Source organism: Mus caroli, chromosome 2 (genome assembly GCF_900094665.2).
Source record: "Mus caroli chromosome 2, CAROLI_EIJ_v1.1, whole genome shotgun sequence".
In the NCBI taxonomy this organism is placed as follows: Eukaryota; Metazoa; Chordata; class Mammalia; order Rodentia; family Muridae; genus Mus; species Mus caroli.
Genome location: NC_034571.1, coordinates 27814840 through 27840635, shown reverse-complemented (window position 1 = coordinate 27840635; position 25796 = coordinate 27814840). Strand labels below are relative to the sequence as shown.

Here is a 25796-nt window from a genome sequence, read left to right as displayed (position 1 = left end):
CCTCCCTCCCTCCCTCTCTCTCTCTCTCTCTCTCTCTCTCTCTCTCTCTTTCTTTCTTTCTTTCTTTCTTTCTTTCTTTCTTTCTTTCTTTCTTTCTCCCTTTTTGTTTGTCAAGACAGGGTTTCTCTGTGTAGCCCTGGCTGTCCCGGAACTCACTCTGTAGACCAGGCTGGCCTTGAACTCAAGAGATCTGCTTTCCTCTGCCTCCTGAGTGCACTTAAGATACGCACTACCACCACCAAGCTAAAAATTGTTTAAAGATGTGTTTATTTTTGTGTGTATGAGGGTTTCTTATGTGTGCTATGTGCATAGTGCCCTCAGAGTCCAGAAGAGAGCAATAGATGCTTTGGGACTAGTCACTGGGGGTTGGGAACCACCACAAGGGTGCGAGAAAATGAATCTAGGCTGTCTGCCAGAGCAGCAAGCCCCCTTGATCACTGAGCCACCCTTTTTATTTTTAATGAACTGAATTTGGAGCGTATTAAAAGGTTTTAACATGAATTCAAACACAGACGTTAAGAAGAAGGGGCAATGTCGGAAGACACATCTACAGGCAGGCCGGTCTCCATGAATTGCAGGCCAGACACAACTACATAGCAAGAACTTGTCTCAAAAAAAAAAAAGGAAAAGAGGGAGGGTGGAGGGAGGAAAGGAAGGGGGAGAGAGGAAGGAGGGAAGAAAGAGGCCCACAGCTGACATGACATCTCAGTAGGTGAAGGTATCTGCCACCAAGATTGACAACCTGCTTGATCCCCAAACCCCAGAACCTACATGGTAGAAGAGAACAGATTCCTGTACATTGTCCTAACACATACCACACACACACTACATACAAATATGTAAATAAATAGTAGCAACTCGTTGTGAAGTTGTCTTTTGCTGTGTGAATCAAGATCCCAGTCCCACCACCCCCGCCCCACAGTGGAAGTCACTCCCCAGTGTCTCCTGCTGCCCCCTAGTAGAAGTCACTCCCTGGTGTCTCCTGCTGCTAGTGTCAGGCAGCTTGACCACCAGGACCATCAGGACCGCATGCATCTGGGTGTTCTTCAGCTTCACCCAGTGCCCCTCCCCAGAGCAGCAGGATTCTTTGGCTCTCAGGCCTCCTTCCCATCCTCCTTCTCCACCACTAAGGCCTCACTCACCAATCTCGCCTTCATTATTCAGGTCAAACTCCATGTATTTCTCTGAAAATCACAAGCACAAACTGCCATTAGATTAGAAGCCACAGCTCTCCCTGCAGAGCCCAGTGACTCTCTAGAAAGGGCTGACTGAACCCTTGGGGAACCCTTGATATCCTCCCCAGCCCAAGGGTCCTGTCGTCTTAGCTGTTGTCTCTGGAAGAGCCAAAAAACTTCTCCTGATACCAGGTAGGCAAGAATTAGCCACAAGGAAAACTCTACCATGTGATATACTGTCCTGACAGCCACAGTGCTCCTTTGTGGGTAAATATTCTAGATACTCCAGCCTGGTTGTTCCTGCTTCCCGCTGTACAAGGGAATCCACACCCCCAACCCCCAACACACACACACTAACATAGGGTATGTATGCTCGAAAGACCAGACGTCATAATATTGCTATATCGTGGTGTGATGGTTTGTATAATGGCACCATCTGAAGGTGTGGCCTTGTTGGAATAGGTGTGACCTGGTTGGAATGGGTGTGTCACTGTGGGTGTGGGTATAAGATCCTCATCCTAGTTGCCTGGAAGTCAGTCTTCCACTAGCAGCCTTTGGATGAAGACGTAGAACTCTCAGCTCTGCCTGAGCCATGACAAGCCTGGATGCTGCCATGCTCCCACCTTGATGATAATGGACTGAAACTCTGAACCTGTAAGCTAGCTCCAATTAAATGTTGTTTTTTATAAGACTTGCCTTGGTCATGGTGTCTGTTCACAGCTGTAAAACCCTGACTAATACACGTGGTATAGACACTAGCCTCCCTTTTGGGATTTTCTAGAGGATCATGGGACGAAATACCCTAAAATGGAAATCTGATCTACTATGATTTGCATCACCTTCATCAAAACTTCTTTCTAGTCTAACAAAGCAAAAGCTCACTCCAATCCCTCTTTGAAATGTTTGCTTTGCTTAGCCTTGTTAAAACAACTTCTGCTTAAACTGTCTACAGCCCTTGATTGACTTTGTGTGTGTGTATGTGTGTGTTTACATGTGTATGATTCATGTGTCTGGGCATGCATGTGTGTGGAGGCCACTTTGCCATGTCAGTTCTCTCCTTCCACCTTTTCATGAGTTTGGGGGATCGAACTCAGGTCACTGGTGTCTTATGACCAGTGCTTTTATCTGCTGAGCCATCTTGCCATTACTAGATTGAATTCTTTCAAAAAGAATCAGTCTCTACAATATTCCTGGCACGGGACAGAAGGAGAAAGGGGGGAGAACAGAACTGCTGTGACTCGGAAGGAGAGAGATCAGATATAAGAGCTGCAGGAAAGAAAGCATCCAGCAATGTAGGTGGAAACAGAATGCAGCCCTATGGGAGGGGCTGTCCAGAAGGTAACAGCGCAGCAAAGATAAAACATAAGATTTAGAAGGTGTTATGCCAGGAATACTGGAGGGGGTGTGTGCTAGCCTTGGGGAGGTTTAGAAATGCCCGACCTTTGAGCTAGTCAAGGCATATCAAAATTAGGTGGTGTGTGTATGTCTTTCATTTGTGAATCCAGAGAGCTCTCGGGCAAGTGCGGCATGCCAAAACGGTTTAACTAATAATTAATTCACCGCTCCAGGCACCCTGTTCCCCTCCACCCCACCTGGCTGGTCTCTTAGCCTGGAGTATCCTCCCAGCGGTGCTCAGACAGTCCCAAGGACGTCACCTTCCACCAGGCCCCTGCACCCTGCTGACTCTGGCTTCTCCTTGCTCTGTACTTATCCCTGCTCCTGTACAGGCACGCTCACACACACTCCTCAGGTCTGGTCCCATGTGACTCCCCAGGCCTGGTGCCCAGTGAACAGCCATCTGGAGAGCAGAGGAATGGATGGCTTGAGGACCTCTGTATCTTTCTTTTTCCAACAAAACTGTTTCACTAGGACTACCGGCTGAACAAACCAGGCCTTACCTCCCACTGAAGATGGGACTTCAGACCTCAAGAGCAGTTTTGCTTCCCAGAGGCCCCCATGAGTTGTGGGCCCTGAGCATCCTTTGCCTGTATCTCCTGCAGGCTTGCCCCGCTCCCCACCCCATGTAGAGAAAACACAGACCTAGGTTGAGATCTGGGGCTCTGGAGACCCATTAACAAGGGCTCAAATCTTAACTCTGCCTCAAGTGGGCTATGTGACCCCTCTGCCTCCCCAAACCTGAGTTTGTTGTCTATAAATGAGTGATCTCACCATCTGCCTGCCTCCTAAGGGTGGGGAATGGGGGTGGCTCAACAGAGCATGTCAGCTAGTGCTGAACATGGGCCAACACTCAGCACCTGCTGGCCATTTTTAATATGACTGCCATCTAAGTCCTGGCCAGCACAATCGTGCTGTGAACCAGATGAGGCAGGCAAGGCACACTGACAGGTACTTGACCTTGGAATGGGAAGGATGCCAGCACAGCAAACACTTGGGAGAGGCATGGGACCTCTTGGATAACCTCTGCAAAGTCCAGGGTCCCCATCCCCCAAGTGCATCCCACAGGAAAGGTGGGTCTGCCCATTCCTGTGTGCCCAGGCTCCTCTCCTTTCGAGCCACTGGCGGAGGACCAAGCACCAGGGCCCCGAACAGAGGAACCTTTATACTGCCCTCTCCCTGCGCAGGCTCCTGGGCCCTGTTTTCTTTTCATCCCGTGCTGTTGGGATTCAATGGGCAGAAACTCTGCCCCCCTGCCCCACTGTAGCGACACAAATGTCTATTCTCCACAGGGGCTCCTGAGAGACTCCACCAGGGAGGGGGACATGCACAGACTGCTCACAAAGGGCAGATTGTGTGCTGGGGCCCTGGAAGTGCACAGGGCCTGGATGTGGCGAATAGGAGCCAACCTGAGCCACACTGGGCAGCCATGGGACAAAGGGGTAGGGCCAGAGCAAGCCGGCAGTCAGGGGCCCACAGGGACACAGGAAGGAGAAAGGGCCTGCTCCTGACTCTTTGGGGGGACCTCTGACTCAAAGCCCTATGGGAAGTGGGGCATTCTGGATGAATCAGAGCTGCAGCCCAGTCCTGTGGGGCCATGGGAGCCTGTGTGCTATGGGCTGAGGGAGCAGCCAGCTCTCTCTCTCTCTCTCTCTCTCTCTCTCTCTCTGTCTCTCTCTCTGTCTCTCTCTCTCTCTCTCTCTCTCTCTCTCTCTCGGGGCTGTTGGGCCAGCAGCCCTGGCTCACCTTTGAAGGCTGCAAGCTTTTCCGGCAGGTTCTCTTCATCACTGTACTTCTGGTCACAGAGGAACTCCTATAGGGGTGAGACCACAGTACTGAGACAGGGTTGGGGGCAAAGGTCACCTAGAAGCAACCCCAGGCAGGTTTCATGCCAGCTTCCTGTTGAGCCTTTAGGCAGATTCACAGTCAGCCTGGTGGTAGGTGTTCTTTGCAGCTAGGGGCAGAGCTTACTAGAGCTCTACTCAGGGAACTGAACACCTTCAGGAATGCGCCCTATACTGTCCCCAGGACACCAAGCTCCCGGGATGTGAGAAGCTGTGAGCTCCCAGAGACTGCTGATGAGGCTGCCATTCATTTCTAAGGTATGTGTCCTCAGCAAATGACCTCTCTGTGCTCGGTGGACCATTACCTTCCCCACCTGGTGAGCATCAAGGCTGAACTACTCAGTAAGTCTGCAAAGATAACATGGGAGGCAAGAGTGGCTTTGGCAACATTACCTCTGCTCTGACCAGAAACTGACTGAATGAATCAGCCATTTTCAGCCTCCGCCCTCACCTGTCAGATGAGGATTAATCCCTAGCGCGCTTTCCTTCACAAGCCACAGAAGACACATATTTGAGTCCTCCCAGAACCAGATGGGTCCTTCGGGCAGCTACAGGGAGGATCCAAACAACAGTAGCTGGATCGCAGGCACACTGGCTCTCTTTTTACATCTCCCAGCAGCCTTAGGAGGTAGCCGCCATTTCCATGCCTCCCTCACGCCAGAGGAAACTGATGCTCATACAGTCAGAAATCCTGCTGAGCTCCTCCACACTTAAGCCACCACAGCCCTGAGAGATGCAGAGTGTGGGAGCTCGTCACTCCTGGTCTCTCCTCTTAAAAAGCTATTCCCACACTTGCACAGCTCAGGCAGGAGGATGGCAAGTTCAAGGCCAACTTGGGCTGCGTATCAAGAGTCTGACTAAAAATTACAGCAATGAAAAGTTGTTGTGATGGTTCAGCAGTCAACGGTACTGGCTGCCCTTGCAGAGGATCCAAAGTCAGTTCCCCACACCCACATGGCAGCTCACAGTTCCAGTCAATCTGATGACCTCTTCCGACTCAATGAGCACTGCATGCCTGTGGTTCACAGACATGCATGTGGGCAAACACTCATACACATAAAATAAAAATAAATCTTAAAAAAAAAAAAGTATGCTATCTATGTGCTTGTACCTGATTGGGCAGTATCAGGGTGCTTGCTCAGTTTGTAGCGAGCTAGGTATCTGGACACAGCGGGAATATTCCCATCCAACCATTTGCAGTCTGTGAACCACTTAGTCCTTCCCATGGTGCTCATGACACCACACTGCCATTTGTCTCCTCATCCATTCACTCACTGGGCATTTTCCCAGGGACCACTGCCTGGATGCACCCTGTGCTACACTTAGGCGTCAGGGAGCAGTGAAACGAGGTGGATAAAGTTCCCATCCTAAAACCACAGAGTCCACATGGTTAAGGGGACTGGGGAGATGGCTCAGTCAGTAAAGTGCTTGCCACACAAGCATGAGGAACGAAGTTCGATGCCCAGGACCAAGTCCAAAGCCAGATAGGACAGCGTGAGCGTGTAAGCCCCAGCACTCCTGAGGGAGCGGTAGGAGCGTCTCCGGGCTTGCTGACCCGCCAGCTCAGCGGAATTGCTGAGCTCCAAGTCTCAAGCTCCTGACGGAACGACTCCAGAGCGAGGTTGTCCTCTGGCCTCTACACACATGTGCATACGTGTACACACACAGGCATGCACACACGTACCTAATCACACAGAGATAAAAATGTGCCAATCAACCTGTATCTAAGTTCCTGATGTCATTTCCCACTAAACGGAACCAGCCTGCACGCACACATTTGGAGAGCTCCCTTCTGCGCCTGCCGTGTGAACCAGATAAACAGAAATGGCAACTCCCTAAGTGACCTCCATCTGACCCTTCTGCAGCTCAGGTTCCACCTACAGGTGGCTCCTCTCCTGCCTGGGTTCAGAAGAAGTCACCTGGCTAAGCAGCCACTGAGAACAGCTTTAGGTTATCTTATTAAATCGCCCCAGCCACTCAGGTTCTGATTTTACAGGTTAGAACTCAACCAGAGGGGTCACGGACGGTGTCTAGTCCACACAGCCCTGGGGAAATGCAGGGAAGATTTATAATTGATTCTAGGCCCAGCCCCAGGACCAAGCCGGCTCCCCCAGCTTCAAGCTAGCTGGAGCTGAATGCTCTTTCCTGAGAAGCTAGAGCTGTCCCCCTTCTGATGGCTCTGGAGAGAGTGGCCCTTCCTCTGGGCTCCCTCTTCTAGCTCTCTGCCAAGCCCCACCCCTTTCCATTACCACACCAAAAGTGGAACAATTCATACTTGTTGGTCACCCCAACAAACCAAGTACCCCCCAGGGTCCTGGATACCTCACGTGTCCATTGAGGAGCACGTTGGGTCAGTGGCTTTCAGACTTGGGGCAGTGAAGATAAGGGGTATTAAAAGGGGAGGGACCCTAATTAGGTGGCCAAGTTTTCCCTTTGCTAAGTAAAGGCTTTTAAAACAATGTCCGCGGACAGTTACCCTGAGCACAAAAGGTAATCAGTTCTGAATTTTAACTGAGCTCACATCCAACTCACTGTTTTGTCGTGTCTTGTTCACATCACCGATGCCTGTAAAGCCCTCTGTGGAGAGGTGCCCACAAAAGTATAAGCAAGGGGCGGAGGAGACATTTCCAAAAGTGCTTGCCACGCAAGCTTGAGGGCCTGAGCTCAACCCCCAGCATCCATGTAAAACCCAAGTGTAACAGCACACACCTGTAATCTCAGTACTGAGGAGGCAGAGACAGGAGGATCCCTGAAGCTCACTGGCCAGCCAATCTGACCAAACTGATGCTCTCCAGGTACAGTGAACAGCAGAAGGTGGAGGCCTGGCATAGCAGTGCACACCTTTAATCCCAGCACACTTGGGAGGCAGTTGGCCAGCCTGGTCTACATAGAGATACAGTGAGACCCTGTCTCAAACAAATCTGCAAGCAAACAAACAAGGTAGAGAGTGGTTAAGGAAGACACTCAACAGCCCCTCTGGCCTCCATATGCATACATGTGTATACACATCTGTACACACGTGTACACACACACACACACAAACACACCAGGCAAAAGACCAGCATGTAGCACGTTAGGAGAGAGAACTAAAGGGCATGCATGCCCTGCACCCACACTATGTAGTTAGGCAGAAGCTCCACTCCACCACAGCCTATCCTTAACATCCTGGCCTCCACCTCCTACCAGGTATACATGGTTCAAGGGAAAGACCCAGTCCTTGTTCTTAGAGACAAACCACACAAGATCAACTGGACAGTCTGGCAGGGCTGGGGACAAGGGCAAGGCACACACTGCAGAAGAGGCTCAAGTGGCTCCCTCTCCCTGGACTTCCTGATTAGGCTCTCAGAAGATGCAGCAGAGGTGTGTGGGGGTTAGGAGAGGGGTGTGTAGGTGGGAGTAGGGGTTTATTTGGGCCAGGGTACGGGTGTGTGAGGGCTGGGGACAGTGGTGTGTGGGAGTGACCTCCTTTATGTAGAGGAAGCATTTTTTAGCACCTATCTCCATCTTACGTATCACTCAATGAATGTGTCCCTCCCATCTCACTTCCTGCTCCTCCACCATCCTGGCCTGTTTTCCACACTATCTCCTGTTTGCTGAGCTCACTGTTATCCCAGGGCCTTTGCTCCGGCCCTGTCCCCCAAGAGTGAACTTCCTCCACACATCTGCGGCATTCTCACTTCAAGACTTTGATCACAGAGCTTTCCCCAAACTCCCCTATTTTAAAACACTGCAGCCTGTCCATGAATCTGCCTCCACTTCCAATCTACCTGGCCATGCTCTGATACTTCCATCCCACAGAACAAACGGTCCCTGACACGGTTTCCCCTGACAGTGCCCACTGCCCAGCCGCCCCTGTGAGGACGCAGAGTTAAGGGTTTGGGAAGAAGAGGATGATGGAGACTCAGAAGATAAGCAATGTCCCCTGAGTCACATCACCTGCAAGTGGCTGAACTGGGAAAGAGCTCTGGCACTGAGGAGCTGGCCTCCCGCCCCCCCTCCCATCCCCCACCCCACCCCCATCCACAGCTGAAGAGCAGAAGCCATCCAAGGAAGTAGGTGTGCAGAGGTGAGTCCCAGGATATGCTTATCAGCTAGTGCCCTCTGATGCTGGCTGGTCAGCCAGGAATCATGGTGGAAACAGAGCCCTGAGAAGAACTGAAGGGGTTTCCTGAGAGAGATAACAGAGAGGAAGGCCTGCCCTGAATGCCAGCAGGACTGTCCCAAGGGTACCTGGAGTCCTAGACTAAAGAAGACAGGGGAGAGGAGAAAGCAAGCTGAATGCTAGCAATCCCCTGTGTCCCAGCTACACAAGCACCATGCCCAGCGCTTCCACAGTCCCGTGCCCAGCGCTTCGCAGCCCCGGACAGGCCTTCCCCACCTGGATGGTCATCCCTTAAAACTGTGAGCCAAGACAAACCCTCCCTTCCTTAAGTTTCTTTTTATCACACATTTTGTCCCAGCCATGAGAAAGGTAACATACAGAAGATGCCCAGCAGCTGACAGCGGCCGACAGAGCAGGCACGCACCCATCCACACGTGTTCAGTGAATACAGAAGCCTGTCATTTGTCTGCGCCACTTCCTAAACACTTCTCTCAGAAATAAGCAGCTTCCCAAGAGCTGCGGCTGTGTGCGACGGACACTGGAGTGGACTCCGGGAATGGGTTCACATCTTCCTTGGGAGCCAACAGTGACAGGTGCTCGAGCCACCAGAGTGACCAGGGTGGGAAAAGCAGCTGACCCACTCATGTGTGGGTAGGTGATCCTGGGCTGGGACAGCTGTGTCCTTGGCTCGGGGCAGAGGAGACAGGTGTGCAGGCAGGGAGGAAACACAATGGCTAAAAGGCCAGCTTCCTCCGTAGCTCCAGGCTTCGGATTCTCGGTTGTTGCTCAAGCACAGTCCAGGTTCCCTTCCCTAAAGAACCTCCCCTCCCCCATCCCACATCCCTGCCCAGCCTCTGGGGGAAGCTTTGCTCCGAAGCAGTACCCTTGGGCTGGACCTTGAAGCAAGGCTGTGGGATGAGATAGCTGTTAGCCCAGATAGTGGAAAGAAGAGCAAAATGATCAACAAGTGTGAGCTGGAGTCGGACAGCCTGGGCTAATTCACTTAGTAGCCGTGTGAAAACTCACATCGCTGTCTGTGCCTCAGGTTCCTAGCTATCTCCTAGGCTTGCCTTGAGAGCTAGTGTGAACTAGTGACTACCCACCAGTCAATACCAAATGCTTGGTGGGAGTTTGACATGCGTAGTGTCGGCTTGTCACGCCTGCTCCCGAGACCACCATCTGTTATTAGCCAGATTCTCAAAAATCAACCTTGCCTGACCTGGGGATGGGGAGGGAGGGGGGTGTGAGGGGTTCTTATTCCCTCTTCTAGCTACATCATTTAATAGATCGATGAGGAACTGGGCAGGGCTGATGAACTAGTTCATGGTTACAAAAGATTTGCACCTCCCTCAGGGTCTAGATCCTTGGGCCATCCCAGCTTCCTCCTTGCCTCCAACAAGGTGGCGGTGGCCAGGCCACAAGTTTCAGGGAGAAGGAAGCTAAAAGGGGGTAGGGTAGGGGTCACCTTCCCTGAGGCAGCAGGTTATTCAGGAGATCCTGCCCCCATTCAGGGGTACCCCCATGTCCTTTCCCAATCTAGACCATTATCCCCCAAGATAAGTTCTTCAGGAAACTCGAGAGGCCAAAACATGAGGTGACAAGCTTGAAGTGCTAATCTGGTTTATAAGGCCCCTGGGGAGGCTTGGGAGGGGCAGAATTAACATGTCCACTTAACCTCAGAACCCAGAGGGAGCTCAGCATCTGCCTTGTGCTCCTTGGCCAACAGCTGGGGAAACAGAGGCCCCAGAGGGACCAAGCCCCCTATAGTCATAATGGGTGGGTTCCAGGTGCAGGGCAAAGGGCTAAGAGGAGAAAGGGGTGGAATGGGTCCAGCTGCCTGGTGCTGTCCCAGGCCCTCTATCCCCAGTGCTCTGTGGCTCTGGATGACTTATTTTCTATACTGGACCTCAGCTGCCTCCTTTATAAAATGAGGTCACCGTGATATACACCCTTCGTGGTGTATAAGAAGGCATATATAAAGCTGGCCTTCCTGTCCAGTGTCAGCCACCCAACCCCGCCCTCAGTCACACCCAGAATGCTGTACAAGAGAGGGTCCACCCACATCTCTCTCTGCCCTGACATGATGTCATGAAGACCCCCAGGGGTACCCTCTGGATACCACTCCTCAAAGGCAAGCTTCTCTTTCCTCAAACAACTGTCAACCTGTTACCGAGCTGTGCTCCTGTCTCAGCCCCAGGGAACAATGCTGGCAGCCACCACCCTAGCTCCAGGCTGCCTTGGTCAACAACCTGAGACAAACAAGAAAGTCCCTCTCCCGCCACTCCAGCCCCATCCCAAATGCTCAAAGGCGGGGCATTAGTTTCTTAAGGATTTACAAACAGCTTGGATGTAGTGGACCTCAGCTGCAGTCTCAGCCCTGAAGAGGCACAGATGGGGGGATCAGAAGTTCAGGTCTATCCTCAGCTACAAGGCGAGTTTAAGGCTATCCTGGGTAACACAAGACCATGTCTCAAAATTAAACCAAAACCAAAACAACAAAAAAAGCACCAAAGGCAGGCAGGCCCATGCAGTGTGGGGCCTCCGGAGTCTCCCGCCATAGCTCTGATTCAACCCCCTTCCTAAACAAGTACGATCCTGACCCTCCAGGCTTGTCTTTTCACATCAGTTACATCAGCTGAGGACACAGGTAGAATACTGCCTCAAATGCCTGAGGCTCTGGGATCAATCCCCAGCACCACCATAAGAAGAAAAGGCTGCAGCAGACCCTTTGGCTGAGCAAACACTGCCACCCTAGAAGCCAGCCAACAGTGGCCGATGCCCTGTGATGCCAAGGATAGGCAGCACCATGCTGGGAGCCTGTGGACTCTGACATACTCCACAGGCTCCCAAAAGGGCCAGGGCCAGGCCACAGCCCTGGCCTGGCGAGCAGCAGGAACCTGTAACACGTACCCACAAAGACAACAGGCTCACATTCCCTTCTGGGGCCTTATCCGGACACGGTGTCCTCGCCAGTAGATGGGGCAGCTAAAGAAATACACCCAGTGACCACACGCATAAAGCAGACAGACCTCACAGAAATTCCATCTCCAGCTGCCCGTGACATAGCCACAGCAAGGTCACAACTGGCCAGACCTGCAGGGGACACTGAATCCCCAGAGGCCCACGTGACCCCTTATCACCATCTCCTTTATAATATATTAAGGGGAGAGCAAGAGAGACGGGTGTCCTCAATGCCAACAGGCAAGGACAGAGCAGTACTGCCAGGGACACAGGGAAAGGCACACCGGCATAGTCTCCTGGGTCAAGTCTCAAAGGCCCCACGTGGCTGAGAGAGAAGGCAGGAAACACAGTCACTCTGGACAGAGATCTTCCATCATCCCAGCCCCCTTCCCAGGTGGCAAAGGAGTACTGAGATAACCACTGGGCACCTAAACGGGACAGAGAATACAAGTGACCTTCATTTGACCCAAGAGGGCTGAGACATGGGGACAATAGCCAGAGATCCTTATCCTACATAAGCAAGGAAGGCCTGGGTCACTACAAGGCTGCAGCCGCCTGGTGGACTAAGGCCAGAGCAGGCCACGGGTGATGTCTGGAGTCAAACAGACCTCATCTGAATCCTGCCTCTGCCCTTTCCTTGGCCGAGTAGTCTGGGCAGGCCATTTCCTCGTCATTATGATGGGTATCATCATCCTTGCCCCTGAAGGACATTCAGGGTTCTCTCTGCATGCCTGGCACACGTGTGATAGAGTGCTCCATTGAGGCGAATCTGTGAGCCGATGCATGGTGAGCACCAGGCATGGATTATCACCATGCTCACATCCTTGTGTGTGCAAAGATCCCAGCCAGTCACAGGCTCAAGCTGTAGCCCACCCCCCAGCCCCAGATCATCCCCAGGCCACAGGCACTCTGAGGGGTAGCCAGCCCAGCCCCGCAGCTTCTCTCGGTTCCTATGGGAAGATAGAGGAAATTTCTCCCATTGCCATATAAGGCTGGGCCTGGCTGGCCTGGGGTCACCTACCATGCCATCAGGGCGTGGGGAATGCCAGCTATGTGGAGGGAGTAGGAGGCACTTGCCTGGTCCAGTTTGCTCCAGTGGTGCTGACACATACACACCACACAGTGTGGGAGGGGGGCTGGGTGTCCACGAAAGGGGGCACTGAAGCACAGCGTTGAAGCAAATGCGTACACATATAAAATCTGAGTCCCACTGTGGCTGGCTCCTCATCTTGTTTGGTTTGATTCAAGGTTTCCCTCTGTAGCCCAGGCAGGCCTTGGAACTCACAACCTCTCCTGCTCAAGCCTCCTACGCTGCTTTGATGACAAGCATACACCACCACCTCTGGGTAAATTGTGGCTGTTTAACCTCAGGCAATTAACTCAACTTCCCTGAGCCGGCTAGTCTGTGAAATGGGAATAACAGTACTTACACCCCACAATGTTAACGGGGAGCATTCAACATGCCTGGTGCAGAACCAGCACCCACAAGGGGCCAGAAAATAATCATAGAAACCAAAATGGGGCTCTTGAGATGGCTTAAGAGGTTACGGGACCTGCCTGCTAAGCCTGATTGATGATCTGAGTTCAATTCCTGGGACATACACGATAGAAGGGGGAAACCAGTTCCTGCAAACAGACCTTCACATACAGCCTGTGTTGTGTGACACACACACACACGTATACATGAATAGCATAATGGGATTTTAAAAAACAATTTATAAAGAAGAAACTAGAATGAACCCCTAAAAAGCTGTAGTATGTGTAGCCCTCCTGCCTCCTTTCCCCCTCAGGGTCCTCCAGCTCCACCAGAGGATTCAACTTTGTCTCTCTTATGATAGCAATGGCTAAGATTAAGCGACCTTGCTGCTCACAAACAGCCTCCTCATGGGAGAGGGAAAGCCCCAAGGAGAACTGGAGTGTTGGTCCAGAAAGTCTTCCCAGAGCTGGGCCAGACAGCAGCCGGTGGTGTCCATGCTCATGGCACAACAGGTGGCTGGTCACACAACCCCCATGCAGTGAGTCAGAAAGTCATGTCCTGTATGGTTTCCTGCCTCTATGGGGACAACAGGCACTGCTCAGCCCAGCCTAGCCCATCACCCTAGAATTTACAGACCAGGTAGGGCAGAGAAGGTGTACTCCGATGGAAGACAATCGGATCTGTCATTACAGCCATGGCCATGGGTCAATCAGGCTGGGACCTTCAAGCAGAGCCACTCTGAATCTACTGTCCTCCACTGAATATAGCAGGGACTCCAAAGGGTCAGGCCCAGCTGGTATGTCCCTGGCACACCTCCACGCCTACTCCCTATACCTGAAACCCTCACACAAGCAAATGACGATGCTCATGACAGCCGCCAACTCTGTGCATTTCACACACAGCATCTGGCTTTAAAAAAAAAATCACTACTATTATCTCTTGCTGGCAAAGGAGGCTCGGAGGGGTGAAGGAAGCAGGTCGATGGAACTCACAGAGCCAGTGCTTGGCTGCCTGCCTCCTGGCTCTAATGCCGGTGTAGTCACCGTGGCCTGCTGTGATGCAGGAGCAGCTGCATGGTCCAGCTTACTCACCTAGGGACCTACGCTCTGGATTATACTCCGGCCCAATGGCAGCTCAAGCTCGAGTGGAAGATCTTAAAACGGCATCCACAGCACAGAAAAGAGCAAGCAAGCTGCGTCAGTGGCTCCCGTGCGGCCTTGGCTTAGCTGCTTGCCCTCTCTGGGTGTTTGAAGACCTGCAGTGGTTAGATCACAGCTCTCCCTCGCCCACCTTCTGCAGCATCAGTACTGCCACTCCCCTTTTTGAGCTACCTGTTCCAACACCTCTCATCCCAAGCCTTCACCTGCGTACGTCCCCAAGAACAGAAAGCCCCAAATCTCCACTCTTCTGACTCTTCAACTAAGGTCATCTAATTAATGTCCATATCCAGCTGTCTCTGGCTTAGGGTCCCATTGGCTGTGAGTGGAGTCAGCTAGCTCAGAACCTTCTTAACAAAATGGCCCCGGGGACTGTATGAGGTCAGGGTCCCAGGTTCCTGTCCAGAAAGCAAAAGCAGCCAAGGCTGGGGTAGCACTGAGGCATCTTGGAGAAGTCCATCAGGCCTGGGATCTGAGCCCAGCTATATGCACATGGGCCCCCCAAGACCATGCTCTATGACAAGCCCCAAGGGAAAAGGGAAGGGTCCTAGTGAGAGGGCCCAGAGCCCTACAGGGACTCCTGAAGCTGGTGGACGGGAAGAGACACCTATCTGGGTCTAGACAGTCCGTGGAAATAAAGGAATTAGGTCGAAACACTTCAACAGGACCACAGCCCTCGCATCTCCAACGACCTCCAGTGACCTCTAGTGTGCTAACCCTACCAGCTCCTCGACAGGGGCCTGGAGTTTGTCACTCTGGGTGTCCAGGGACCAAAGGGGCAAATAAGAAGAAATGCCTCCCCTTATATCAATTGGTATACCTCAGCCCAGATGTACTAACAACTCTAGGGTAGAGTGCTTGTCTAGCATGGAGAAACTCTTTAAGTTCAGTCAACACGGTAGAGGAAGAGAGAGAGAGAGACAGAGAGAGACAGAGAGAGACAGAGAGAGACAGAGAGACAGAGAGAGACAGAGAGACAGAGACTAACTTCGCGGGCTTTCTCCCTAGCGCTGGACCCCAGAAGATGCAGGCTCCTTGCTTTCCTGAGCCCACAAAGTGGCCCTGCAGGAAGCGAGAAGCTTTTACTGAGACACCAGTCACATCTGAACACAGATCCTGGGAACCCTAAAGCCTCAGGCTGTGCCACCTCTGTGCTTTGCCAATCCAGGAGGCCCTGACACCGTTCCTTATCTCCTGGGATCTACACGCTCAGTAGCAAACGTACGGAGCTGCTATTGTGTGTCTGGCAGCAGCGGAAGGATTTCTTTCTAGAACTTCCCCAGGACCGGCATAAAAATAAAAAACAGTCCCTCGGGCAACTTTTCTAAAAGCTGGTGCAAAGAGCTGTGTGTTGGAGTTGGAGGTGGGAGGCAACAGGGAAATGTCAGCATTAGCCAGCTCCTAGTGTTAAGTTCTGCGGGTCTATGGAGACAGCACTGGCCCTGGGGTCTCTCCTGGCGCCAAACCCCTTAGGCGGTCCCCAGCGGGCTCCCTCACCCGCCCCACCTCCCTGGTCCGAGAGTTACAACTTGCAACTGGAGACGCCAGGCAGAGAACTAAGGGGTGGAATGGACTTACCTGGAGTTGGAGGCCACACGGCAGGGGCCAGGGATGCAATCGGGGAAGGCCAGGGATAGGGGAGGAAGGGGCTGATTTTGTCTGGGGGGAAGGGGTGGCATAGTGCGGCGCATGGGACCCGCACGCTGTCCCACGCAGTGACGCGGCTTACCCGATTGATCTCCTCGAGCCTCTTCTCCTGCCGGGCTTTGAGCAAACCGAAAGCCTTCCCTCCTGCGGGAGACAAAGAGTCGCCGGGGAAGCTAGGGTACCAACTTGGGCCACGCGCCCCCTCCGAGTTCCCGCGCTCGCCGCACAGCTCACACAGGTGGCGACCCAGGAACGTCCGGCGCGGGACAGCGCGGGGACAGCAGGCGCCTACCTTGGAACCTGTTGCTGAGTGCGACCGACATGGTATGAGCCCGACTCCGGACAAGGCCAGGGACAACAGGGAGGAAAAGTCGTCTGGTCCAGACCTTCGGCGGCGGCGTGTGGCGACGGAACTCAGGGGCGGAGGGACCTCGCGGCCGGTCACACCCCGCCCCTCCGGCGGCCCGCCTCCTGCCCCCCTCCCCGCGGCCGCGCGCACCCGGGGCATCAAAGCCCGCTGTTTAGCCGGACGCTTAGCCCGCCGCCGCCCCTCTGCTGGAGGACGCGGAAAATGCAAGATGGGAACGCCCTCTTTCCCCATCACCAGAAGAGACAATATCACATCTCACTAAGAACTTTGCAGAGCTGGTTGTGAAGATCAAGTGCCAATAGAGGCTGTCACCTTACTGTCACCTTTGCCTGGCAGTGCCACTATGACACCAATATCTTAGATAAATACGTGTGTTGGTGCAAATACGGTGTACCTGACACTTGGTCTTTGTGTCATTTCCCTTAACTACAAAGTAGTACCGGTATGCCTACTAGATAGAAAAGTCTGGAAGCTGAAACTGGGACACGAGTCCTCTAGGGTGGTAAAGAAGCAGTCTGTGACTTGAGGAGAAGCCAGGGTGGGCATGCAAGAACTGGGGACTTGTAAAGAAAGAGATCATGAATTCTAATGTCCAACCTGAACAGACTAGAGACCCTTTCTAGAGACAGGGTCTCCCTCCAATTGTTACATTGTGGACACAGGCACAGATCAAGATTGTCCTAACCATGGGAAGGAGCCACTACCACTCCCAGAGGGGGATCCAGGAATCCCTGTTCCCCTGACTTATCTCTAAGTCTACACTCCTTACTGGGACCTGCTGACTGTGGGGACAGGTAGCCAAGCTCACACAGGGAGTCCAGTGGTCCAGATAGAATGTTATGGGGCTAACGGGAAGAAAGGTGCTTGCGAGGCAGGGCTCCTGCTCTTAGGCTCCTCCCACTATGCATTCATTCATCTGAAGCTGGGCACTTGACACAAGCTCCCTAAGCAGCAGAATAGGAGAAACAGGAGCAGGGACTGCACTGTAGAAGGTAGGCCCACAAGGGCTTGGGAGTTCAAAGCCTGCATGGTAGTGTTCCCTCTGAAAGCTCAGGCAGGAACTGGACTCAGAACAGGGCCCTATTGCTCTGGTCTCAGGCTGCCCATGGTCCCCGCTAGCTGGGTTAGCTGTTGTTGTGTGACAAACTTTTCCTGAGGAGATACAACACACACGTTTACTCACCCCAGTTTGGGAACCCACGAGAGATCCAATTACAGATATCACCCGAGTCCAGCTTGGTGACCCAGTGAGCTTTATTAGGGTTATTGACAAGAATATGGGTGAAGAGTTAACTTACAGAAACAGAAATGACTCACAGACAGCTGTGTTGCCAAAGTCCACCCCCCAGCATGGGTGACAGCTCACAAAACTGGGAACCTGGAGCCCGCAGGGTCTACAGACAGTGCGACAGGTTGGATGGAGAGTCTCCTTTCCCGGGGCATCAGTTAGTCTAACCAGCAGGCAGCTCTACTTGTCTGAGAGTCTTCTTGCAGCTGGGTTCTGCTGAGGCTGGCAGGAAGGGGCCTGGGGAATCCGCTCAGTTTCAGGGAGCTCTTGAAGCTATTGTTTTGGGCTGTTTACCTCTCTGCCTGAGGAGCCCCCTTACAGGAAGGAATGTTTTCACCTCAGAGAAGACTGCTCCACAGCTGTTCCTGGCTGTTCAGTGGGATAGGACAGGGGCCACCCCAAGTTCTACTGCTCAGCTGGCTGCCGAGTTAGACAGATGTTCAGCTGCTGCTGGCATTCCCCTCTGTCATGAGCAGCCCCACCTCTGGGCCTTCTGAGTGACTCTGCATACACCAGGCATGAACATACCATGAGTCACTTGGCAGGCCTGAGACTTGTTTCCTAGGAAGCCTGGTCTCCGCCCACTAGAGATGCTGGGACCACGCTTTGCTGTACATCATGGCTCAAGTGGGTAGAGGTTGACCATCCATCAATGGAGAAACTGGGTTAAGGCCAGAGAAATGCCGGATCCTGCCCCAGATTTTGACTTTAGAGCTCCTATTTCCTTTATATCACACACCAGATCCTAATTACCCAATCCCATCTTCAGTCTTTCTACCCCACCCTGGCAACCTACCATATCAGTCCCACTCAACATAAAATGGCAGCCACACCATCCTCAGCCTCACCTTGACCTCAAGGTTCTATCTGGAGGGATGCACCTCTCCTCGGAACACTTTGCCGTACGTACATGGCATGTCTCACCACAAAGCCTTGGACACAAAGTCCCTGGTATTTTGGCCAAGCAGGGGACCTGACCACTCAAACATTTGATGTGGGGCTGGAGTGGTGGATCAGCAGTTAAAAGAAGTGTCTGCTTGCTGGGCAGTGGTAGCACACGCCTTTAATCCTGGCACTTGGGAGGCAGAGGCAGGCAGATTTCTGAGTTCAAGGCCAGCCTGGTCTACAGAGTGAGTTCCAGGGCAGCCAAGGCTATACAGAGAAACCCTGNAAAAAAAAAAAAAAAAAAAAAAAAAAAAAAAAAAAAAGAGAGAGAGAAGAAGTGTCTGTTTGTCTACCTGGGTTTGGCTTCCAGCACTCACATGGCAGCTATCAGCTATCTGTAACTCCAGTTCCAGAGGACCTGAAGCATGCATGTGGTTCCCAGATATGCATGCAGGCAAAGCACACATACATATAAAACAAAAATGAACAGAATCTCAAAATAAAAATAATAGCTGAGCAATGGTAGCTCACACCTTTAATCCCAGCACTTGGGAGGCAGAGGCAGGCAGATCTTCAAGTTCAAGGCCAGCCTGGTCTACACAGAGAGTTTTCCAGGACAGTCAGAGCTACACAGAGAAACCCTGTCTTGAAAAAAAAATGAATAAAAAATAAAAATAATGAGCTGATGATACGCATGCCCAGGGCTTTGTGGAGGATGGAGGAGGGGTGCAATATCATCAACCACTAAGTACAAGAAAGACAAGGAAAGCTAATTTGTAGAGGCAAGGCCTAAGCAAACGGAAAAGAGCCAAACTGGGGCCAAGGAAGAAGGCAGGGGGGAAAAGCTACCCATCTCAGCAGCCCCAGACTCAGGCTTCTCTAAAGCCACTCCTAGCCCAGAACTCCAAATCACCCTCCCAGCGACTTCCACTGTCCCGTTGAAGCTAATCTGGTAATCATTTTGGCCTTGTGGCCTAAAGCCTTAATAAAATAGAGGATGCTTTACAATCTGCTCTAATCTAAGTTTGCAATGACCGATCCAGGCCAGGCTGTAACCTTGGCTACAGCCTACCCTCTTATATGGGCCATTCTTTCCCTTCTGCCCCCGTCTCTCCACCCTTCCAGACCCAGGCTCAATGCCCCCTTCTCTCAATGGTGGCCCTCCTTTCCCCTTACCATCCTACTGGACAGAATTAAGTTCAGTTCTCTGCCTCAGTGTCTCCACCCTGAACCAGGGAGTGGCAGACGAACTCTTTGCGTACCATCTCTATCCAGGCCCCTCACCTTTGTCTGAAAGCCCCCTGGATCTGAGAAGAAAGGTGGTAGTCACAGTGCCCCTGCTAAGGCCAACACGACAGACCCTAGCATGACACAAGCCCAGTTCTGCCAACCTCCTTCCCACACATGGGATCACAAATGCAGGAAATCACTACCTGCTTTCCGGGGCCAGCCACAGGAAGTGCTCTGTGCATACCCACAGCAGGCCCTGGCTGCCACACCAGCACTGGAGGACCAAAGGCACAGCACACAGAAAAGGGTTCTTTATTTCCTCGGAATCACAATCAGTCCATGTAACTATCAGTTCCTCTGGGACCTGGGGAAGGGCTTGGGCTTGCAAAGGTGGCTGTTATCCCAGTGCCTAGGCCCTGCTGTGTTCTAAAGAGCTCTGAGCAAAAGAGGGGGCATCAGGAAGAAATGCCAGGGATTTCTGGGGGAGGCAGTCATGGGCAGCAGGCTTAGAATGACAGCCAGGCTCCCACATCCCTGTGACATACTTCATGACAGGTGGGGCCACAGGACCAGTCTGAGAAGTGTCAATCAAAGGCTAACCAGGTCAGCAAGGCACAAAGGGCTGTCCCCATTGCCTGCTTGAGGGCTCATGAGCCAGACCCTGAAGAAGCTGGCTCTTCAGGTAGGTCAGGACATTGAAGGTGGATGGATCAGGCACTTCCCTCAATGATGAGGTCCAGATCCCTCTGGGGAATCGTCCACAAAAGATACCTCCATCTTACCCTGCCCCGTGGCTTTGCAGGTCCACATGGCCTCAGGTGCCACTTCCCGGAACCCTGTTAGAATCTGGGCACTGCTTGATCTGTCTAGTACCTCAGTTCTCAGGGCTGCTGGGTGACCAGTTAGGGGACAGAGGAGCATAGTGGGTCCAGGGCCAGCTCTGTGACCATGCACGTGGGACTTTCTGAGGCTTCTCAAGATTTCTGAGGATAGATAGTCTCTCAGCCTCGGAGGTACCACCCCTGTTGATTTCTGGAGGGAGGGTTGTAGATGTGTCAGCCCTGCAGGGAATATTTCATAACAGGACCCACCCAGAATGTGGAGTGTGCCCAAGCTCAGGACTGCCTCTCGACAGCTCTAGACTCTCATATGTGTGCATGCACACAGGTGGTCTTAACACATCAGTGCATCACAGTGCAAATGAAGACATGCCTTACTGACACTGGGGTGTGTAGGCTGATGCATGTTTAGGGAGCACACACTGAGGGCTACATACAGGGTCATCTGTGGAGGTGTGAGCATGTATTCACTCCTGCTCAGACCAAAGATACACCAGCAAACAAGCATTCACGTGAACATATGACAGGCAGGCCTGGGACACCTACAGGGAGTGGACAGGAAACGGCAGGGTGGAGAGGGTGTGCCAGGGTCTAGCTGGCACAGTTCTCTGGCAGACTGCTCAGAATGGTCTCCAAGTTGTGCTTGTCAGCGCGAATCTCAGCGAGGTCGTCCTCAAAGCTCTGAATCTGCAGCTCCTGTCGAGCAGACTCTTCCTCCAGCTGCCTCAGTTTGTGATGCAGGGCTCCGTGGGAATCCAGCTGCAGCCTCAAACTTTCTAGTGCCCGCTGGGTCTCGTTCAGGGTCTGAGCAGGGGCTTGGTGGACACCCAGGGACCCTGTAGAGGAACACAGACAGCTTCAGCAGGAGCCAGCTGCCCGCAGGCCCTAGGAACCCACGCCTCAGATCAGACACCCAGGAGCTGGTCTGTTTATCACTCATTGGGAGGGGATATAGGAAGGTGTGAAGACCTGGGGGTCCATGCGCTGGAGCTCACATGCAGAGTGAAGAAGTGGGGCTGGAGAGGTGGCTCTGTAGTTAAGAGCACTGCTTCTCTTGTAGAGGACCTACATGTTCAGATCCCAGCACCCACATGGTAGCTTACAACCCACTGCTATTCCAGTGCCAGGGTATCTTACCTCCTGCCTCTGTGGGCACTGCACACATATGCTGTATTTACAAGCAAAACGTTTATATGTCAAATAAAAATTTAAAAATTTAAACAAAGTCTCGAGGGTTTGTTTTTATTCTTTTGTAATCATGGCTGTCCTGGAACTCACTCTGTAGACCAGGCTGGCCTTGAACTTATAGAGCTATGCCTCTGCCTCCTGAGTGCTGGGATTAAAGGTGTGCGCCACCACCAACCTTCGGGGTTTTTTATTTCTAATACTTTATTCGTATTTATTTATTTGCTGTGGGGTGGGGTGGGGCACATGTGTAAGTCAGAGGACAACTTGTGAGAGTGCTCTCTCGCTCTCTCTCTCTCTCTCTCTCTCTCTCTCTCTCCACCATGTGGATCACAGGGGCTAGGATTCAGGTGTTCAGGCATGGCAGTAGGTGTCTTCACGTACTGAGCCATTTCCTGGCCCAGTAATTTATTTTTTATGCCCTTAGTGAGTTCCCTCCAAACACTGTTTCCTCATCTACAAAACTGTGAGAGAGGTCATAGGATCTACACCAGCTCGAATATCTGCACACATTTGTAGATAGCATCATATGTGGGGAAGTGGGCTCACTGAGCAGACAGCAGGATGTCCAGAGTCAGACTGGATGAGGGAGGCAGACGAGACAGGAAGGACTGTAGGCTCAGAGGGCAGGCAGTGGGCTTCTCACCCTGGCCCCTGCACGAATTCCTTCCACTTCTTAGGAATGAGCCTCAATGAGCCTCTCCAGGAGACAAAGAATGGGGCCAGGTGCTTACACTGAAATGCAGTGTGGTAGCATAGTCCAAGTCTTTGTCATATTGTCATCAAGTGTGACATTCAACAGAAAAATGGAGCCCAGCCAGGCAGTGGTGGCACACGCCTTTAATCCCAGCACTTGGGAGGGAGAGGCAGGCAGATTTCTGAGTTTGAGACCAGCCTGGTCTACAGAGGGAGTTCCAGGATGAAAAGAAAAGAAAAGAAAAGAAAAGAAAAGAAAAGAAAAGAAAAGAAAAGAAAAGAAAAGAAAAGAAAAGAAAAGAAAAGAAAAGAAAAGGGGNAAGGGAAGGGAAGGGAAGGGAAGGGAAGGGAAGGGAAGGGAAGGGAATGAAAAGAAAAGAAAAGGGAAGGGAAGGGAAGGGAAAGAAAAGGGAAGGGAAGGGAAGGGAAAGAAAAGAAAAGAAAAGAAAAGAAAAGAAAAGAAAAGAAAAGAAAAGGAAAGGAAATGAAGCTCAGCTGGGTGGAAGGTGACAGGGCAGAAGTCAGGGGCTCTAATCCTTCTGAACTCCCCAGGCAAAGAACATGGGACCAGAGGGCAAGAAAGGGCAGGGGAAGACTTATATAGTCATATATAGGAGAATACAAAGCGCTTCCTACAGTGCTCACTGGTTGAAAACTTGGTTCCCAGCTGGTGGATCCAATCATCAAGAGGAGATTGGACCATGGATACCCTGACATCTTCAGTGGCTTTATTCACAGATAGAATCTAACTTCTTGAGATGTCAGGCCTTAGGGACTGCATCCTTTAAACTTTTTTAAAATTATGTTTATTCATTTAGTGTGTGCTCGTGTGTGTGTGTGTGTGTGTGTGTGTGTGTGTGTGTGTGTGCACCATGGTGCTTGTGTATGGGAAAGACAAGAAGACTCCTGGAACTTGCAGCCAAATCAATAAATCAATGAGTGTTGGAGAATGGTTCTAATGCTTTGATTCAGCCGGAAATCTGTGTGCCCAAAGGCTAAAGGTCCTTGTCCCCAATTGGTTTTTGATCAATCAATAAAGATGCCAGGGGTCAATGGCCAGGCACAGGGTGGGACTCTTAGTGTTGCAGGGATAGGACGAAGAGAGGAACAGAGGACTTGGGGAAGAAGGATGGGACACAGGAGCTACAGAAGATAAAGCCATGTGAGAATTCGGTGGGTGGCCACTGGCCACTTCCCCAATTGAGCCTGGGGTAGCCAGAGGAGGATTAGAAATGCCCAGTCATTGAGTTAGCAAAGGCATTTTAAAAATAAGCTAATGTGTATGTGTCTTTCATTCTTGGATCCAAAGGTAGCTCCTGGGTGGGTGCATGCTTGCGATCTGCAAAGGGGGGAAATCGGTGTAGCCAAAACTCCTCTCTACAAATGAGCTTTAGGTTCAGAGAGACCCTAGCTCAAAATATGAGGTAAAGGGTCATTCAGGGAGAAGGGGTGTTTGCCACCAAGACTAAGGACCTGAGTTCAGTCCTGACCTACATAATGAGGTCAAAATAAAATAAAAACCTTAAAAATAAGTAAATAGGCTGGCTCCATGAACTTTAATCCCAGTACTCAGTCAAGAGCAGAGGCAGGAGAATCTCTGTGAGTTCCAGGCCAGTCTGGTCTACATAATGATTTCCAGGACAGCCAGAGTTACATAATGAGACCGTGTCTTAAAAAATAAAAATAGGGGGCTGGAGAGAGGGCTCAGCGGTTAAGAGCACTGACTGCTCTTCTAGAGGTCCTGAGTTCAATTCCCAGCAGCCACATGGTGACTTACAACCATCTGTAATGAGATCTGATGTCCTCTTCTGGGGTGTCTGAAGCTACAGTGTATTCATGTACATAAAATAAATAAATAAATAAATCTTTTAAAAAATAAAAATTAAAAAAAATGAAAATAGGAGCCGGGCAGTGGTAGTGCTTGCTTTTAATCCCAGCACTTGGGAGACAGAGGCAGGTGGATTTCTGAGTTCGAGGCCAGCCTGGTATACAGAGTGAGTTCCAGGGCAGCCAGGGCTACACAAAGAAACCCTGTCTCAAAAAACAAAAACAAAAACAAAAATAAAAATAAAAATAAAAATAAAAATAAAAATAAAAATAGGAGCTGGGCAGTGGTGGTGTACACCTTTAATCCCAGCACTTGGGAGGCAGAGGCAGGTGGATTTCTGAGTTAGAGGCAAGCCTGGTTTACAAAGTGAGTTCCAGGACAGCCAGGGCTATACAGAGAAACCCTGACTCAAAAACAAACAAACAAACAAAAAAAACGAAAAAAAAAAACCCGAAGCAAATAATAATAATAATAATAAAATAAAATAAAAATAAAAATAAAATAATAATAATAATAATAATAATAAAAAAAATAAAAATAGGATCTGGAGAGACGGCTCAGTGGTTAAGAGCACTGACTGCTTTTCCAGAGGTCCTGAGTTCAATTTCTAGCAACCACATGGTGGCTCACAACCATTTGTAATGGGATCTAGTGCTCTCTTCTGATGTGTCTGAACAGAATAAATGTGACTTCATATAGATAAGATAAATAAATCTTTTTTTTTAATGTGGAAAATAATAGAGAAGATATCCAAAGTATTTTTGTTTTTTTGGTTTTTTGTTTGTTTGGTTTTGGCTTTTTGGTTTGATTCTTGTTTTGTTTTTTGTTTTTCGAGACAGGGTTTCTCTATGTAGCCCTGGCTGTCCTGGAACTCACTCTGTAGACCAGGCTGGCCTCATACTCAGAGATCTGCTTGCCTCTGCCTCCCAAGTGCTGGGATTAAAGGACACTCCAGAAGAGGGAGTCAGATCTCCTTACAGATGGTGGTGAGCCACCATGTGGTTGCTGGGATTTGAACTCAGGACCTTCAGAAGAGCAGTCAGGTGCTCTTATCTGCTGAGCCATCTCACCAGCCTTGATATCCAAAGTTAATCTCTGATCTGCCCATACAAGCCTGCACACTCATGTGTGCACAGGAAGACACAGAGCCAGCCTCGAATGCCCATCTGTCAAATCCCAAATCAAGTCCAATCACCAACCTGCCCCTTGCTTTTCCGTCATCCTGCCTACTCTCTAACTGATGATTTGCCTATTGGGCACCCATGGGTAACCTGGAACATAGGGAGTTTTCTGACTACCCCAACCCATGCCAGACTCTCTAGACATCTCCCCTTGTGGCCCTGGAGACACAGTGAATTCAACCCCAGACACCACCCTGCCCTACACAGGACCTGGATGGCTACAAAGCCTGGGATAGGTGACAGGCTAGACATGGAAATCATGGATTTTGGGACAAGGAGAAACGTGCCCTGCAACTTCCCCTCAGGGTCTTGCCTTGGGGTCTCCTTACCCAGCTTCACAAGCAGCTCTGACAGGACCTTGGTGTCCTTCTCCAAGGAGATCCGAGACTCTCGGATCTGGCGCTCCACAGTGCTCAGCCCAGAGGTCACCTTGACAGGAAAGAACATCTTTTTTGTTTGTTTGTTTGTTTGTTTGTTTTGAGACAGGGTTTCTCTGTGTAGCCCTGGCTGTCCTGGAACTCACTTTGTAGACCAGG

At 51.2% G+C, this 25796-nt stretch overlaps 2 protein-coding genes across 3 annotated transcripts in view; both read right to left on the bottom strand.

Annotated features, from left to right (window-relative positions):
* Aif1l (allograft inflammatory factor 1 like) overlaps positions 1–16182 on the bottom strand; it is a 23264-nt gene extending 7082 nt beyond the window's left edge. Inside the window, exons 1-4 of the mRNA XM_021152600.2 lie at positions 16051–16182; positions 15841–15902; positions 4317–4383; positions 1143–1184 (exon numbers count right to left, since the gene is read on the bottom strand). Of these exons, the coding sequence (XP_021008259.1) occupies positions 1143–1184; positions 4317–4383; positions 15841–15902; positions 16051–16081 (202 nt within the window). The 5' untranslated portion in view covers positions 16082–16182. The remainder of the gene's footprint in view (positions 1–1142; positions 1185–4316; positions 4384–15840; positions 15903–16050) is intronic.
* Positions 16183–19819: 3637 nt separating this feature from the next.
* The window catches only part of Lamc3 (laminin subunit gamma 3), a 60706-nt gene continuing 54729 nt past the window's right edge, over positions 19820–25796 (bottom strand). The window contains exons 27-28 of one of the 2 annotated variants that reach the window (XM_021186157.1): positions 25590–25689; positions 19820–21206 (exon numbers count right to left, since the gene is read on the bottom strand). In XM_021186157.1, the coding sequence (XP_021041816.1) occupies positions 20962–21206; positions 25590–25689 (345 nt within the window). In that variant the 3' untranslated portion in view covers positions 19820–20961. The remainder of the gene's footprint in view (positions 21207–25589; positions 25690–25796) is intronic. The other variant, XM_029474612.1, reaches the window with a different exon arrangement.